Source organism: Urocampus carinirostris, chromosome 14 (genome assembly GCF_059441175.1).
Source record: "Urocampus carinirostris isolate Australia breed hairy pipefish chromosome 14, RoL_Ucar_1.0, whole genome shotgun sequence".
NCBI lineage: Eukaryota > Metazoa > Chordata > Actinopteri > Syngnathiformes > Syngnathidae > Urocampus > Urocampus carinirostris.
Window position 1 is genome coordinate 36,152,644 of NC_142362.1, and position 19,331 is coordinate 36,171,974.

The following is a 19,331-nucleotide window of genomic DNA, read 5'->3' on the forward strand; positions in this document are numbered from 1 at the left end:
TTTTTCAGGAAATTTGATTTCTGAATGACATGTCATGATGTGGTCCTCTGGACTTATTTTAACTTTTAATAATTACAACATAGTAATAGCACAGTAATAACATAGTAACAACATAGTAGTAACATGCTATTTTAGAAATGCACATCAAACTGGTAGCCCTTCATTCTAATCAGTAACACAAAAAGTAACTCTCGGCTTCATAAAGGTTGGTGAACCTTGTTGAAAGGTATTCAAGCTTTAAAGAAAAAATACATTTTTTCCACAGGAAGAGTCTTAACCACCGTCGTCATCATCATCTTTGTGATCAGTCAAGTTCACCATTGTAGTCGAAGGCATCACTCATCTGTTTCATGACAGAGATTTGATTTGCCAAATAGGACGACAGCTTCTCTGCAGAACAAAAACATGAACGGACAATATTTAATTTTGCCACCAATCAGAGATAAACTGCACAATCAATCAGACAAGATTGTTGAATAAACCAGAGGAATTTAAGCACGCCTCTAACCAGAGGTGGGCAAAAAAATCAAAAGACCAATAAGAGAAGCGCGTGTTATCCTCAAGATCATTCAAAAGTGCAATTGACTCAACCAGGGATTCGTTCGGGAAGCATCTTATTCATTTCATTTTATAGTTTTTAACAAATTGAAACATTTCATAAAATAGGTTTTGAAACACTCAGAATCAAAGAAAACAACTAATTAATGCCCCTCTCTCAAGCACTAAATTAAAATATATGCATTGAAAAATGCAAAATGCAAATGTTTTTTTTGCACAGTAGTTGATTAATACTGTAGACTGACGAATACAATAAATACACAACGTATTAAACAGAAAAACAATAGACTAGTCTAGGGACATGACTGGCACCAGAACAACTATTTTATTCGTACGTTTTACCATCATATACATTGTCATTATATTTTAACCATTTTTGTTGTGTGGGCCAAGTCAAAAAGCTTGGCGGGCCATATGTGGTTCCCCGGGTAATAGTTTTCCCACCCTTGGTCTAAGCACTATGTTATAAATAACTTTGACTATTTATGCTGAAAGTCTTTTATCGTATTTTTCTCTTGGAGTGTCATGTTCAATCTCGTTGCATACAATGTTTCACGACAATGTCATCAATATCAATATCAATGGCAGACCCAAACGCGTAACATTTCATTCAAAAGTTTATAGGGATATCGAGGAAACAAAAGCCAGCGATCTGGTGCTCGCTGGACAGGGGGAGCAAGCAGCTTACGGGATCGGAGCGTGATCGGAACGCGGAAGTGGATTTGCAAGGGTGGGAGGTCCGAGCGTGGTCAAATGGGCAGAACGGGTCGATAGCCGGAGCGGGAGATCAGAGCGTGGTCAAATAGACAAAACGGTCGTTAGCCGGAGCGGGAGATCAGAGCGTGGTCAAATAGACAAAATAGGTTGATAGCCGGAGTCACACAGGAAATCAGGTACAGACAAGTAGGATACGTATGCAGAGGTTCGCTGACGGACTGATAAGGAGTGACTGGAGTACCGGGTAAAAACAGGGGGGGACTCTTAACAGGCAACTAGCAGCAGCTGGCCCCAAACAAGCAGGCCCAGGTGAGTGCAATGAGTAATTGTGACACGATTCAATTCCTTTTTTTTTAAAGCACAAGTGAGCATTCAAACCAAACAGACAATAAGAAAAATGGACTCAAGATTATAATCAGTCTTGAAACTGGGAAACAATCAAAAATCAGGACTGACATCCAAGTAACAGAGGTGTTAAACGTACTCACAGGGGCCGGACGAATAAATTAATGGCATAAAAAAATTGTTTTAGCTGAAAGGGGTGGGGGTCTTTTAGGAGGCTAACAATTAAATTATAATTTAGGAATCGTAAGATTTCATTATAAAATGATTATTAAGGCTTTTTTTGCTTAATATATTTTTTCTTCACTCCGATTTAATCTTTGTAAGTGTTTATCAACTGTTCATTTGTGAATAAAAATTATAATAATGGATTTTTAAAAAAGCAAACATTGGGGATGTTGCAAAATGGAAAAGTATAGAATTAGAGATGGCAAACAAAATTTAATAGCATATAAAAAATATTCATAAATGTAGGTTAACAGCTAGGAGCAATAACTAATAATACAATTCAGATACGGAATAAGACATTTAGGAAATACAGTTTGGAAAGGGAGGCGAGAATTCTAAGCTGCTTTGCCCTCGTCGACAGATTTATACCCAGCTGACAGAATGATAAAGGGTTCTGACAATGGGCATACAAAAGTATTACAGCAATATGTAAGATAAATGAAAATGGCAAGCTGCAGAGTTTGTGGAATTGAAAAAGAAATTTGGGTTACAGGGAATTGACCTTTTTCGTTACCTTCAATCCAAGAGATAAAACCGGGGACTGGTCATAGGGTCATCAACATTTTTAAAAGAGCCTTTAAAGGTAAAAGGTTTAAAGCAATTTCTGATATGTATGAATGTTTGATGGCATGTAGTGGCCATTCATCACGCTATAGTAAAAGAAAGTGGGAAAAGGAGATGGACTCAAAAATACAGAGGACGAGTGGTGGAACACCTGTAAAACACAGTGGACATTCACCAGCTCACGAAATCTGAGGGGAATTCAACTGGCACAATGTCGTCAGATTTTATTATTACCCCCAAAATTAGGATAGGCTTTTCCGAGGTTCAACAACCATGCTAGAGAACATGTGGAGAGGTAGATGTTGACGACATGCATATATTTTGGCTTTGCCTTAGAAAACAAGATTAAATATGGATTGTTTTAAGGACATATTTGAGATATGGGATACCCAAAACATTCAAGGTGCTCCCTTTGAGCCATCTAACCAAATAAATATTACAGCGAAAGGATGAATACCTGGTAAAAAAATCTTACAGCCAGCTAAAGAGTAATAACAAGATTTCAGTACAAACAAGATCTTCCCACCGTGTGGGTGTGCGCTTTGTAGGAAATATTTGTAATGGAGAGGACCGAATTTAGAAGACGAATACAGGAAACCTAAATCATGGACAAATCGAAAAAATTGATCAATTACAGGGAAAAAAGGACACCAATTACAAACAAGGACGACTGGAGTTTAAAGAATGACTAGAACATGGAAGACATTTCCCAACACTGCAATGTTGTTTTGCTTTATTTATTCTTCCCCCCCCATCTTACTCGCCTTTGTCTTAGTTCGTTGTATATTCAAGAGGGAAAAAGGCACAATAACAAATAAGTTACAATCTAAATAAAGCAAAACAACAACTAAATTAATTTCCTTTACATTGGGGGGGATGGGCGGCGAAACTCATGCGTACTGGAAGTGACAAAATAGCATACAAACACTCTTAAATAATTGATTTATTGATTTATAGATTTTTCAGATTTTTTTTTTAATCTAAATGTTTACCTGAGAATGGGAACTTTTTGGTTAGAATTTATATCTATCATATCTAGAAAGCAACTAAAGAATTTTCAAACTTCAGTCATATCCCTCAAGAGGGGTGACCAACAGCAAGACAAACACAAAAAGTAGCAAAAAAACACACACAAATTTTTTTTTGACCATGGCCAACCCACATGCCCAAACATCCAAACAAGTTAAGCACCTCGGCACCCAAGTTGGTCATGCTTTCGTTCCTCCAGAAACGGGACACGAGAAAGCGGCCGTGTCACTCAGGTCAGGGTGACAAAACACACTCTTCTGTTCAACAGCTGGCCCCGACAGCTTTCACTGGTTTACCCCTGCCGCATCATACAGGTGCCCTGACCGTCCCTTAGAACGCGTTTAAACATCCCATTATTTGTGAGCAATCAGGAATGGTGATTCCTCCCGTCCCGGCTGCCCACCTGGTTCCGATCTCTGTCCACGCTTTGTTCTTTATTTCTTTTTGGGACTTCTGAGACTCCTCTCACCCTGACTTCCCCGATCCCTCAATAAAGCATTGTGTTAAACGTTACGCATTTGGGTCCACGGCTTGTACTGGTCGTGACAAAAAGTTTTACTTTGGCGCCGAAACGAAAACTTTGGCGCTATAGTGCGTATTTTGGCGAAGTGCAGCGAAATGAAACTGAACGAAATGGCACCGAAAAGAAATCTTATCCTGCAGATTACTATCTGAAAATAGTAAAGGTTTTGGCCAAAAAGCAAAAAAAAAACAAAAACGTTTGTATAGCTTGTAAGCTATTGGCGAGAAGCAGAAATGATGTCTGATGTAAGCGACGTAGAGGTGGGAAGAGGAAGCAGCGCATCTTCTACAGTGACACAGAAGATGAAGATTTGTTTGGATTTAGTGATATGGAGTTAAAATGATTGTTTGAGAAGCATGGTCTTTATTATTAATATAAATTTTGAGCAAATGAGCGCGTTTCCGTGCCCAACTCCAGCGCCGAAGTGTGTTACTCAGGTAAAAGTACTGTTACTTCAGAAAAATATTACTCAAGTAGAAGTAAAAATCAGTCATCTAAATAATTACTTCAGTACAAGTAAGTGCATGCTGTGCATATCGTCTATTAAAAAAATAAAAAAGATAAAAATAAAAAAAAAACTGGCAAGAAAGAAGATAGGCCTGGCCGGACTTAATAATTGATATTTTATGTATTTTATAGTTCGGGCCCGGGCCCAAGTTCTTATCTCTACACCACAGGACAGTCCATTTTTAAAAACGTCAGCCAGAAGGAAATCCGTCCTGAAACAGAACTTAATGATTGACATTTTAGGCCCAGGCTAAGGGCCTAAGAGCTCTAATGTGCCCTATAAATAAAAGATAGATGAGAGAAGACTATTTTTTCTCAATGCCGCGACCCGGGTCGGGTTACCATTGACCACAATGTTTTGCAAATTTGGTCAGTGACATTTTTCGACTGATGAATCAATCATTGCACAAATACTGTATGTGTATAACAGATATTTTTTTGTTGTACACATATATATATATATATATATATATATATATATATATATATATATATATATATATATATATATATATATATATGAGGGCAGTGATAAGCGCATGTGCGACACAGTTCTGAGGTCATGAGATAGAACCTCCTGTGTGGAGTTTGCATGTTCTCCCCGTGCTTGCGTGGGTTTCTTCCGGGCACTCCGGTTTGCTCCCATATTCCAAAAACATGCGTGTCAGGTTAATTGGCTGGTCCAAATTGTCCCTAGGTGTGAATGAGTGAGTGAGTTGTCTGTCCCTGTGTTACCTGTGATTGACTGGCAACCAGTTTAGGGTGTCGCCTGCCCACTGCCCGAAGATAGCTGGGATGGGCTCCAGCACCCGCGCGACACTACTGAGGATAAGCGGTGCAGACAATGGATGGATGGATAAATATATGACAAAAGACTGTTTTTTGGGGGGTGCACCTTAGAATCTGGTGTGCCTTATAGTGTGTGGAAAATACTGTAAGTAAAAGAGAAGTGACTGATGTGACCTATCATCAGAGACGCTTACCCGCTGGCAGGATCCCTAAGGCCGCCGAAGCTGAAGAAAAGCCGAGGTTGTTGCGGGCAATGCAATGATAGGTTCCAGAGTCTCCAGGCTCTGCCCCTTCGATTTGCAGCCAACTGGAGAGCTCAAACTGCAGAGGACCGCCACGACTCTAGAACACACATAACGGAAAGCTAGCTCTACGTTCGCACCACACTTTTATACCTGATGCTAAGCTAAGTGATCATACAGGTTTCACACCCTTCACTATGGGCGGGCTGTGGAGGGCCTGGCCCCAGGCCCCCAAACTAAGGGCTTGTGTCCCCCCCCTGTGGAAGCCTAAACTCTTTTTGTGGGTAATTATTATTGTGCTCAACCATGCATTTGATATGCCCCGTTGAGACTGATGTCTGAAAACTTTTTAATTCTGATACGAAACAGATATGGCATCCCCAAGTGTTGTAAAATACTCAGATTATATTATCTGATTTCAGCAGAAATTATAGTCAAGTCAAGTCATTTTTATTTGTATAGTTGCTGTTTGTGATTTTTTTTTTAATTGTACTCCGACAAACAACACTGTTGTTCGAGTTTGGTATTCCTCCTACAACAACGGGGCCCTAGCCGGGTTAGAGCTGGGCACAAGTGTGTCCATTCACCAAACACCTGTGGCCAATTATCCTGAACAGGTCAAGTTGATTAAGGTTAGCATTATCAACGTTAAGGAGACATTGTGTATTGTTTGGTACCTCTTAGTAATGAAAAAAATATTTTGATTAAAAAAAACAACATTATTGATTTAAATAATAAGCAAAAATAAACTTGCATTTTTAAAAATACTCATGGGTCAAGAAATGTGTAGGGAACTTATATGATTGTCCACCATCTTGCTACTAAGGATACCCACAAAAAACAAAAACCTTGTCAAAGGCTGGGCAGAAAAAATAGAAGAAAAATAATCAATTTGTATTTTTCATTGTGTTTTGTAACACTCGTTTTTTGGTTGCACCAATACAGCAACATATAGCGGTCAATTATTACAGTGTCCCTTTAACAATGGTCTTGTTCCTCTCAGAATTGGGTTATTCATGCCCAAAGCATTGGGATGCTGCTGGATTGAGAGCAAAATAAAACTGGAATGGACATAAGCGCAAATATTGGACCCATTAGCAAAACTTTTTGATGAAATGCGGTAAAACCTGACATATTTTTCTTTTTAGCTGATATTGAACCAATATGCATTTCACTAATGCAGTGGTATCAAACTCATTATAGTTCATGGGCCACATGGCAGAGGAACCATTCTCAAGGGGGCCAGACTAGTACATTAATGGCATAAAAAGTGTGCCTTAGCTGGATGGTGGGGGTCTTTTGAGAGGCTCACGATTAAGGGATCTAAGATAAAACTATAAAACCATTATTAAGAAAAGCAAAACAACTATTGATTTCATTTTCACTACAATCTATTGAAGAAAACTAGACTTGGAAAAGGCATATGACAGAGTTGATGGAGAGGCATTGTGGCAGGTGATGGTAATGTATGGAGTGGTGTAAATTTGTTGGAAGCATTGAAATGTTTTTATGTGAACAGCAGAGCATGTGTAAGAGTAGGGAGACAAGTAAGTGGTTCCCTGTGTTAACTGGTGTGAGACAGGGATGTGTAATGTCACCATGGCTGTTTAATGTGTACATGGATGGTGTGGTGAGAGAGGTGAATGCAAGAGTATCTGGCAGAGGTGTAGAAATGATGGGTAACAGTGGAACGGTGTGGCAGTTAAGTCAGTTGTTGTCTGCAGATGACACAGCACTTGTGGTTGCTTATAAGGAAAAATTGAGAAGGTTGGTAATGGAGTTTGGAAGAGTGTGTGATAGGCGTAAGTTATGTGTGAATGTTGGTGATGAAGTGGTCACGTAATGGAGTGGGCATGGCGTTAGAAATAAGGTTGAATGGACAGGTGCTGGAAGAAGTTAAAATCTTTAGGTACGTGGGTTGTGATGTGGCTGCAGTTGGTGGAATTGAGTGCGAGGTATTGCACGGAGTGAATCAAGGAAGCAAGGTTTTGGGTGCTCTGAGGAGAATGATGAGCAACAAGAGTATGAGTATGGATGTTAAGAGGGGACAGTATGAGTGTGATTGTATCGACTGTTGTATGGTGCAGAGACTTGGAGCCTGAACGCAGATTTGAGAAGGAAATTAAATGTTTTTGAGATGAAGTGTTTGAGGAGTTGGTTAGGAGTGACAAGATTGCATAGATTGAGAAATTAAATTGTGAGATACAGAACTGGAGTAGTAGTGGAACTGAGCAAGCGTGTAGATATGCGAGTACTCGGTTGGTTTGGACACATGGAGAGGATGGATGAGGAGCGAATGTTGAAGAGGATCTACAGAGCAGAAGTAAATGGAAGGAGACCAAGAGGAAGACAGCGATTGACGTGGATGGATGGTGTTATGCGTGCAAAGAGGTCTGTGGGAGTGGGAAAGAGGTCTAAATATAGTGGAAGCTAGAGCTCTTGTTGGTGATAGGAATGAGTGGAGAGGTGTTGTAAAAGGATAGTGCGATGTTTAGACGAGTTCTAAGGGATGGGCAGGGCACCTGTATGATGCGGCAGGGGTAAACCAGTGAAAGCTGTTGGGCCCTGCTGTTGAACGGAAGAGTATGTTGTGTCACCCTGACCCAAGTGACATGGCCGCTTTCTTGTGTTATGTTTCGTCTGGAGGAACGAAAGTATGACCAACTTAGGTGATTAACCTTGTTGGGTGTTTGGGCATTTGGGTTGGCTATGGTCCAAACATTTTTGTGTGTGTTTTTTGCTACTTGTTCTTTGTCTTGCTGTTGGTCACCCCTCTCGAGGGATATGACCAAGGTAGGTAGGTAGGTAGGTAGGTAGGTACGTACAAAAATCAAATCTAATATCGACTGTAACCAAAAGCTTCTCAAATATTCTATAATTTTGAAATGGCCAAAGACACAGCAGCAATCAGACACAATCAGCTACAGTAGCAGTGGCTAACCTATTGATGGCTACATTGAGTGTCTCTAACATGACCCGTACCTCATCTCATCTCATCTCATCAGCCGTACCGCTTATCCTCATTAGGGTCGCGGGGGGCTGGAGCCCATCCCAGCCATCTCCGGGCAGTAGGCAGGGGACACCCTGAACTGGTTGCCAGCCAATCGCAGGGCACACAGGGACAGACAACTCATTCGCTCATTCACACCTAGGGACAATTTAGATCAGCCAATTCACCTGAAATGCATGTTTTTGGAATGTGGGAGGAAACCGGAGTGCCCGGAGGAAACCCACGCAAGCACGGGGAGAACATACAAACTCCGCACAGGAAGTCCGGAGCTGGATTTGAACCCACGACAGGTTCCCATGACATGAACTGTGCCGCACAAGCGCTAACCGCTGCGCCGCCGTGCTGCCCACTTATCATAAAATTGCTAAGAAATATGTAATTCTTACCTTGTCAAAAATGCTCTCTGCAATCCCCATAGTCTCTCCGATTAATAGCAGATATGAATCGCCGTCTTCTGATAAAATGCCGAATGGGCTTAGAACCTTGCTGGTTCGCACAGCCCACACCGCACAGCAAGAAATCACCATTGTAAAACATTGAGGTTATATTTTTCTGGCGTGGTTATTGATATTTGTTTAAACTCAACTGCTTTTTCAACGGCAATTCGCTCCTGTACTTTTGCTATCAGTCAACTTTTTCTGTTCTTCACCCTATGATAATATTTTGACAATTTTTGGGGTTCTTAACATAGCACTCGGCTAAAATGTGTGTTTCCTTCTTGTATTTTGCTAAATTAGGTTAGCAATTAACTCATCTCATCTCATTAGCTACACCACTTATCCTCAGTAGGGTCGCGGGGGTGCTGGAGCCCATCCCAGCAATCATCGGGCAGTGGGCAGGGGACACCCTGAACTTGTTGCCAGCCAATCGCAGGGCACACAGGGACAGACAACTCGCTCGCTCATTCACACCTAGGGACAATTTGGACCGGGCAATCCATCTGAAATGCATGTCTTTGGAATGTGGGAGGAAACCGGAGTGCCCGGAGGAAACCCACGCAAGCACGGGGAGAACATACAAACTCCGCACAGGAAGTCCGGTAGCTGGATTTGAACCCACACAGGAGGTTCCCAAGACCTTAGAACTGTGCCACACACGCGCTAACCACTGCGCCGCCGTGCTGCCCTAGCAATTAACTGTTTGGTTATATTCAGGGATCAGAATGGAGATTTTCATTTTCAGCTGAAATAGCCAGGGTCCAGGAATAAAACAGGGCGGAGCCCCCCAGGTACCCCCCACCATCCCCCCCACACCCCCCCCGCCCAAGATCCTGGGTTTTAGGCAATTTACTTGTCCAAAACCATGCTTATATTTATCATTTAAGTAACATTTTTAGAAGATTAAAATAATTTGCCCACATAACTGATTTTTTTGTAAATTCTGCAAGATAAGTTCAAATGCAGTTCAGTCCCTGCAGCTTGAGCAACAATGCGGCCAATTTTTCTAACGGCCGCCAGGGTGCGCCAGAGCAATAAAGGAAAGAGTGAGACAGTCGGATTTTGAATTTGTTTGCTACGCAAGAGAAAAAGTGAAAAAGTCGGAATGCCTTTGGGGTTCAAAAACAGCGGAAATCCGCGGATCCGCGGAAAATTCTGATCCCTGTATATTTCATTTTGTTTTGTATCACCTGAACAGAAATGTGAGGGTCATCTCCTGGCAGAATGATATTGTTGTGGTCGTCTCTCTCTTCGTATTCCTTTTTCTGATCGCCGCCTCGTTTGTCCTTACGCCATTCCACTACCGCCATTGGGAAGGCGAAAACCTCACACAGGAAAATAAGATGGCTGCCACTTCCGTTCACCTGATTTTTAGGGGCCACTTTTATCACTGGAACTGTTGCAAAGGAAAGGATTAGGAGTATGTGAGACACGTATGATTGTGTTTGTAACATTTCTGTCAGATACCTGGCAAAGCTAAGTGTTTAAACTGTGAAAAAGTAAAGTCAAATAAAATAAAACTTTCACCCCAAACAATATTTTACAAGATGTAAGTCCAACCATTAAATCAACTAGGACAGGCATGTCGAACTCAGTTTGGCTCAGGGGCCGGATCCAGACTTAATGTTCTGAGGTGTGCCGGATGCAAAGAAATATCTAAGCCAAACATTTAGCTTTGTTTTTCAGCACAATGCTTTAACATTCATTCTACATTTTTAGCTTACCCCACACATTATAATAATGGATTGTAAGGGCTCTTTTCTAAGCACATCACAATGGAAACAAAAGATTTTCAATGTTTATATTGAATGTATCAAAAATATTTTTTTACAGTTGTGTAAATGCAGCTTTACAAACGAACCAACACACTACAAACCTCACCAAAAACACAAACTCAAGTGGGTGCTTTAAAAAAATATGCTTGCCTCAAAAATCTTCTTCCATTTTTCCTTGTCGCGATTGCCCATTGCCCTCACCTGTGCCCGCTCGTTTGGCACCAGCTGCTGCTCGTTGCCTGATTGGCTCCCCTGCTATTTAAACTCTGCACTTGCAAAGCATTGCTTTTTTGACTCTGTCCGGTATCCTGCTCATGTATACAGTATCCGGTATCGATCCCGTCTGTCCCGTTCTGTATCTTGCTTGTGCATCCTATATCAGGTATCGATCCCATCTGTTCCGTCCTGTCCGGTATCTGCTCGTGTATCCTGTATCTGGTATCGATCCCGTCTGCCCTGTCCGGTTTTGATCTCGTCTACCCCTGGCTTCCTCTTTTCCTGCGCCTGACTTTTCTGTCTCACTTCTTCCACTCAGCGATCGCTGAATCGCTGCCGTTTGTGTTCTCGCGCATGAATGCCCCATTTCCGTAAAGTAAACCTTGGTGTGAAAACGTTGCGCATTTGGGTGCACCGTCTGTTCGGGTTCTTACATTCATAGAAAACCCTGCACTCGGCGTACACTTTTTTTCAGTGCCATTTTGGGTAAGGTCAATGACTGATAATTTGTTTAGTCGTGGTAAAAGGTAAAGGAAGTTTGACATTTTATTTTTACTAGGACACATCATTTTGCATGTGTTTAGTTCCTGGTAGGTTTGTATTTATTAAAAAAAAGATGTAACTATTGGTAGAAATGAGCTAGACTTCCTTCTTTTTTGGCGTGCTCAAAAATGTATGGCTGGCTGGATTAAATCATTAAACGGGACAGATCCCGCCCATGGGCCGTATGTGTGACATGGCTGACCCATGCCAAATTGTATTATGCAAGCATATTTCACAGAATGTCCTCAGAGCTGCGATTCATACTAACAAAGCCAAAGGGACAGAGTAAACTTAGCAAAGGCTAAATTCCTTTTTTTTCTCAAGAAAATAATTCATAAAGAACTATAAGATAAAGGAATACTGTACTTACAGAGTCAATTACGCACAATAAAAGTGGTAAAGTAGAGATTCTGACACGATGTGGCCCCCATGTCACATTTTCAAAAAATGATCACATTTAGATACAGTAATCGCTCGCTAGTTGCACCATAAACATAAACATGTTTTATAAAGAATACCTGGAATGTGACAACATAACAACTTTTGTTTCTTTTTTGTTTTAAAGATTTTGAAAAATAACAACCCATGTGGGCTATTTATGACTTGACTTATGCATTCAAGGGTTAATACTAGTGAAATTCTTAAACTAAAGTAAAGAGCGCCCTCTTTAGGGGAGCTTTGTTAGGGTTGCTGTCTGCACACAAGTGGGTGCTTGCAAATTTTGCCTCGCTTTTATTGGTGCTGTGATAATAATATAATAATAATAATAACTTCCTTTGTATTGTCATTCTTTGTAACAATGTACACAGAACGAAATGTCGATACATCTGACCCGTTGTAGCGAGTCGATGCAGCCGCAGCCAGAGGGCGCCGCCATTATACCAATTAGGTATGTCTCGGTCGAGGCGCGAACCAGCGACCTCCCAGTCTCAAAGCGGGCACACTACCATCTAGGCTACTGAGGTGATAAACTTGCCTCTGATTTTGCTGGCGCTGTTAAAACGGAAACTGACAATTCTGGTCGGCCAAACGATCCGTCAATCAAATCACAAAGGGGAACTATAATTCGTTGAAAAAACTGCAGTGTCTTGCGATTAAACAATCGCACTACATCACAACTATCGATTGGATTTCGGTTAATCGTGCTGCATTAGCATTAGCTCAGGAGGTAGAGCGCTCGTCTTGGGATCAAGAGATCGCAGGTTCGATTCCCGGCTCCTCCGTGTTATATGTCGAAGTGTCCTTGGGCAAGATACTGAATACGTAATTCCCCCAATAAGCAGGTCAGTGCCTAGCATGTGTGTTAATGGGTAAGTTTGAAGCACATTTTAAAGCGCTTTGGGAGGTCTTCATTGACTTGAAAAGCGCTAGATAAATGCAGACCAATTACCATTTACCCTAGATTACAATAATAACATGAGTGCATATCTCTCGTTTGAGATTTTTGCCTAAATCAGCTTCCCATAAAAAGCTGCTTTATCTGCACAAGTGCCTAAGTCGTTCAACCAATAATTTATCTGATAAACAATCAATAGTGCATTATTGTAGCAAGATTATTTTTAAAATTGTAATTTGAAAATTATTTGTAAAGTAACAAAAACGTTTATAAAGTACAGTGCTTTCGTCTGATGTTTGAACTTGTTTTTTTAAGCCACATTTGTTTTTTGTTTTTTTTCAATAAAGTCAACAAGATGGCAACAAAATATCATCTGATTTTAAAAATCCTTATTAGTCAATAAAGAAGTCACGAGTTTAAAAAAAAAAAAACGTTTATAAAGTACCAAACTTTTCTTTGTAGGACAAAATGCTTCTGCCTGTAAATTGGGTTTGTTCTTTGGGTTGAATGTATAATAGACTATTTAATAAACTTTGCAGGTTTTGACAAGGACATTTTTGGAACGAGGGATTAATGCAATGAACATGTTTAAAAAAACAGCAGTGAGACCATCACGTTTATTTTCAAAGGCACCGTATGGGAAATCTACACAAGAAGCAAAAACTGGATTTATTATTTTTTTAAATAAGGTTCTAATAATAGCACACAGGTACGCAACTTATTACTTGGCATAATTACATTGAAGTCATCAGGCTTCTATTGACTTTCAATGGGAACTGCAATATCCACAATGCCCATTTGGGTGATGGTCATTAGAATTTACTTCGAGGCCACTTTAACTCAAGGGTTAAATTCGCCTTCAGTTAAAGCTTTAACAGTACCAGGTGTGTCTGAAATACATATTACAATTTTGTTTCAAGCTTTTCAATTATTGCAACGTTTACAATGTGAAAAACTGAAGAACTGCAAAAACTTAAAAAAAGACATAAAAGATGGAAACCGTTTTCTCATTATAACATCTGAAAAAAATCTATATCTAAAATAATATCAAATTGCTACTAATGTGTTGTGAAATCAGTTAGATGGGGGTAACTTTATGTATAATAGTATGGTACATTAAATGTTTTATACAGCACTTTGAGTTGCACTCCAGTCTCAGAAAAGTTCTATATGAATACATATTGGTTTTGGATACGTAACTGTGTATGGTCCATGAGTATGACAAACATGTTCACAGTCCTACTTACCAGTTTTGCAGGGGCCACTTCCTGTGATGTACAGTTTGGGGTCTGAGAATGCAACCTCTCTGAAGTGGCATATGTTTGCATACGTCACCCCATCACTTCCACAAACTGCGTCTTGCTTCTTGCAAATGCAAACTTGGTCTTCCTCCTCCTCCTCTTCCTCGTAGTCCCGAGCCCATCCTGCAGGTCTTGGATCCGCCTGGCATCGCAGACCGGCACCGCAGAGTCCAAAGTGGACGTTCGTCCCTCCCGGGTCGCATGCTTGCCCATCCAAGTTGGCGCACTCCATGCAGCAGCCGCAGCGGTCTGGTACTACACCAGCCCTGCAGCCGAGGGTCGCCGGGCACTCGTCTGAGTGGCATGAGCCACAGTCTCCTAGAGGGGTCCCTGTCAAAGTGACGTCGGTAACGGGCGGCAGAGCTGTAGGCAGATAGTCAAATGGCATGCCCGGACACGGGTTCGGATAGAGAACCATGAACAAAATAACAACTGGAAGACACATGACCGTATGGATTCACAAACCGTGCCAAAAAGTTTTGAGTGAGCCACTAAATTACCTTTAACAGACGCACAAAATGAGAAATTAATATGTGATGTTTCCCCCCCTCTCGAGTTTGAAAATATTGAGCCGCTGCGATGCTTCAAACTCCACTGGTCAAACGATCGAGTAATGGGTCGTTCAAAAACGAAGCGGCTACATTAGCTGGCTATTTGAAGTGTATCATGGGAGCTGGTGTTCTGCCAAAAATGCTACCCTTTCACACTCTCTCGTTTTCTCTTTCTGCTTCTCACTTTCTCTTGCTCTCTCTCTCTGTTTCTCACACTCTATTGTTCTCTCTTCTAATTTGTCCCTCCATCTTTCCCCTCCTCTTAATTTACTCTTTCTTTCTCACTTCCTCTCTCTGGCTGTTTCTCACTTTCTGGTCCTCGCTCTCTCTGTTTCTCACTCTCTATCATTACCTCCTCTTATATCCCTTCATCTTTCTCTTCCTCTTGAATTACTCTTTCTTTCCCTTTCTCACTTTCTTTCTCTTCGTCTCTTTCACACTCTTTATTGCTTTCTCTTTCCTGTTCTCTGTCTTTTACTCCATTTCTCCCTCTTTCTCTCTGCATATCACTCTGTTTATTGCTTTTTGTTTATCCTCATTATTACATCCTCTCTCTTGCTCTTAGTCTCTTATTTCTTCTTTTTTGGTCTTTTTCCCTTTTATATTTCATTTTTGCCCCTAGCTATTTACTTCCTTTCTTACTTTCATTCTTTTCTTTTCTTCGAACTTTTATCTCTTTCTTTTTCTTTTTTCATCCATCCATCCATCCATTATCTGCACCGCTTACCCTCAGTAGGGTCACGGGGGTGCTGGAGCCTATTCCAGCCATCCTCGGGCAGTGGGCAGGGGACACCCTGAACTGTTTGCCAGCCAGAGACACAGAGACAGGCAACTTACTCACAGCTTCTTTTTTCTATTTGTATCTTATTTTGTTCCCCTTTTTCATTTGTGTCTTTTTGTGCATCATAGACATCCCCCTCCTTTAAAATAAAATAAAATAATAAAGTCATTTCATGCGTAACGTTACAGAATAATTGATCAAATATCCAATAAAGCAACAACAAAACTGAAGAGCCGCAAATGAGCCGAAAGAGGAGCTCCTTTTAGTGAGTTAAGCCAAAAGAGACAGTTCTCAAAAAAAGAGTCCCACGACTACTGCTACTATCATTGGGTTGTAATAACGTCAGGCACTTCCTGTCTGTTCCTCCAAAGAAAAATGTACCAGACGTGTATTTTGGATTACTGACGCTATGCTTGTCTGCGCCGAGGTTTATGCGTCCTCCTTAATCTCCCTTTTCCTTTTTTGTAATGTCAAAACATTAAGAACAATCCCCCCAAAAAGATAAAAACTTCCACACTTCCAACTTATTACTGTTTTAGTTCTATACACACCCCTTTCCCTACACACAAAACAGCTGCTCCTGTCATCATGTCTGCAGCCCCCCCTACTCCCAAAACTTGAAAGGGTATAGGTCATTCCAGGTGGGCTTCAGGAATCCTGGAGAAACGAGGCACTAAGTCTGCTTTCTTTTTCTTTTTAAAAAAAAATCTATAGCAGGAGCCAGGAACCTTTTTGACCCAAAGAGCCATAATAGCAAAGTAGGATTCGTTTTTTTTTGAGAGAGAGAGCCAGACCATATACTTTGAAACCAAATTCAGCAAAACCGCCAAACCCGCTTTCCAGACAAAAGCAAATTAATTTTTCCAACACATTTTATTTCTTTGTGTCATGTTAAACAATTTGATAGAATATATAATAAAATAATAATAATAATAATACCAGGGACTATGTCCCATATCAAAAAATGAAAGCACTTTAAACTTGTAACTCCCACAGTGAGGCCCATTCTGACTTGCATTTTTTTGTAATAATGGTTTCAAAAGAGGGCAGTTCAGCAGCTGGCGCGGAGGTCCAGGGTTCAATTCCAGCTACCGCAGAATTCCTGTGTGGAGTTTACATGTTCTCCCTGCGTGGGTTTACTCCGAGCACACAGGTCTCCTACTACGTTTCAAAAACATCCATCCATTATCTGCACCGCTCATCCCCAGTAGGATCGCGGAGGTGCTGGAGCCCATCCCAGCTGTCTTTGGGTTGTGGGCAGGGGGCAACCTGAACTGTTTGCCAGCCAGTCGCAGGGCACACAGAGACAGACAACTCACTCGCTCATTTACACCTAGGGACAATTTCGATCGGCTAATTAACCTGACAAAACAAATTGTCCTTAGGTGCTACTGAGTGGGCGAGTTGTCCGGCTCTGAGTGCCCTGCAACTGGCTGGCAACCAGATCAGGGTGTCCCCTGCTCTCTGACTGAAGTGAGCTGGGATTGGCTCCTGCGATTCCAGCGAGGTGCAAGCAGAGTTCTTCTCTAAATATGTAAAAGAAAAACTGCAAATGAAAAGTTTATGGATATATTTCCCTTCAGCACAGTGGGCGAGTGTGAGAGGGGAACTCACCCAAACAAATCTTTCTGTGTGCTTGGCTAGTATTTGTGGGTAAATATATTTTGTCTCAACAGTGAACAAAGGATTCTTCAGCGATGTACAGCCAAAACGGGGTCTGTTGGTGTGACACCGTGACTGTAAACTGTAGTTAAAACTGGTTAACCAGGCCCTTTTTGCCTACTGTGACTGTTATGCTATACAGTGGTTATGTTCAACAACTATTATACCACCCATGATAACGATAGCGGTTGATGGTGGACGCATCAGGTTAGCACTGCTCGTTCTATGCGTTTATACTGTCATTGGCGTCGGTTTTAAGAGTATTGTTAATTATTAATTTTACAATTCTAACCATTTTAACATAGTTAGAAGTAAAGCAGCCGAGTCCTGCCATGGCCGGGCATTATACCGGCGGGCGGAGACGTAACTGCGTGAGATTCTTGCTCAAAGATGTTGTGGCAATTTCGGAGGGAATGTCAAGGACAACAAGTTTGTTGAAAAGATTCTGAAGTTTAAAAAGGAGGAGGTACATGCTGTCATAAAAATGACTTCTGGCAAAGGCTTTGATGTGAGTTTTGAAACGGCAGCTCTTTATCAAGAGTTTTGGAATCGCTTTGAGGGAGTGAGGTCCCAGTTTTCAGGATTTACAGTGGAGAAGCTGACTGATAATGCTAACAAGATTGTCGTTGTTAGAATGTTTAGTGAAATAATCAGTGCTGATGACGTCTGTTATTGGTTGAGTAGAAACTGCTCAGTAAAAGGCCAGGCTATGAAGGTGAGGTGTGAGAAAGGCTATTGGACTGGTGCCTGGAGGGTACCAGTCCAACTACGGCAAGATCCTCAGGGCTTTCAGGGACTGAAACAAATCCCGTCGACTATATTCCTGGGGGAAAACCGTGGCTTTATCCACTATCAAGGGCAACCGAAACTCTGTCGCAAATGTGGTGAGCATGGGCATCTGGCTGAGGTATGTGATCGAATTTTTTGTGGAAAGTGCAGAACAATTGGACATTCCTTTGAGGAATGTATCAATAGGAGAAAATGCAATCTCTGTGGAGAAACGAATCACCTCTTTAGAAACTGCCCGAATTTGTTTGCTAACAAATTGAAAGCTAGGAAGGCAGTTAACAAAGACAACAAAGACAATGAAATGATGTCAGACAACATAGATAATGAAATGAATAAATGTCACAAAAACAATGAAGTGAATAAAGATAACAAAGACAATGAAATTAATAAAGTCATGGAAATACAAAATGAAAATGAACAAGAAATTAATGAAGTTATAGAAATACCCAATGAAGATGAACAGGAAATGAATAAAGTTATGGAAATACCCAATGAAATTGATCAAGAAATGCACAAAGAAATTAGACAAGACAAACAAATTGAAAAAACAGATGTACCTACCAAAACCCCTGGAGCAGAGACCAGAGAATCAAAATTGAAACAGGAAGAACCTGGAAATTCTAATTTGATTTCTCATAAAATACCTGAATTTGGACATGACAAACGAATAGAAAAAGCAACTGCCACTCCGAAAACACATATTAATCAGGAAGGGCCTGGAAGAGAGTTCAAATGAGCAAATTTGTTTGCTACGCCATTGCCGGGATTTGGAGAAGACAAACAAATCGAAAAGGCGAATGACTCTCCAAAAACCCATACGGGCACTGGAAAGAGGAGTAAAAGTAAGACAAAATTGGGAGTGGTGAAAAAAACAGAAACAAAGATAAGAGATTTAGAAGAAAGCCGATTGCCGGTGAATAAGCCCACAAGGGAACTGTATGAAGTTGAGACGGAGGAAGTCGGGGAGGGAAAAAATCTGACCCTTTGTGGGCAAGGAAGTAAGAGACCCCTTGATAGGTCCTCTGGCTCACCCCCTAACCCAGAAAAAAGGGGAAGACCTGGAACCACAGACAGAGAGTCAGAGGGTCCCAGAGTTTTCCCCGGTGAGTCTCAAAATGAGGTACTACTCTTAAGTGATGTGTCTGACACAGGTGACACTCTCGATGATCTCGATGATCACCAAAGAATGGACTCAGATCCCCCGGTTTTGTCTAACTAGTTTAAATACTTTAACAACAATTATGAACATTACATTCTCTACTATCAATGTGAGAAGTGTGAGATCAAAGGTTAAGGCTCACAGTGTTTTATCGTTCTTAAAAACTATCAGAACAGATGTGTTTTTACTACAGGAATGCTGCATCCCCTTTCTAAAAAATTATAAACAGTGGGAAGAGATTTGGCCATATCCGTCATTATGGAGTGGCTCGA

The 19,331-nt window shown here is 41.1% G+C and overlaps 1 protein-coding gene across 1 annotated transcript; it reads right to left on the reverse strand.

Annotated features, from left to right (window-relative positions):
- Positions 1–46: 46 nt before the first annotated feature.
- Positions 47–14,741, reverse strand: LOC148353330 (kazal-type serine protease inhibitor domain-containing protein 1-like). The gene is made up of 4 exons (XM_088352894.1): positions 14,064–14,741; positions 10,137–10,342; positions 5,452–5,599; positions 47–390 (listed from the first exon to the last, which is right to left on the reverse strand). The coding sequence occupies exons 1-4, from the start codon at positions 14,560–14,562 to the stop codon at positions 305–307; spliced, it is 939 nt and encodes a 312-aa protein (XP_088209020.1). The 5' UTR covers positions 14,563–14,741; the 3' UTR covers positions 47–304.
- Between the last annotated feature and the right edge of the window lie 4,590 nt (positions 14,742–19,331).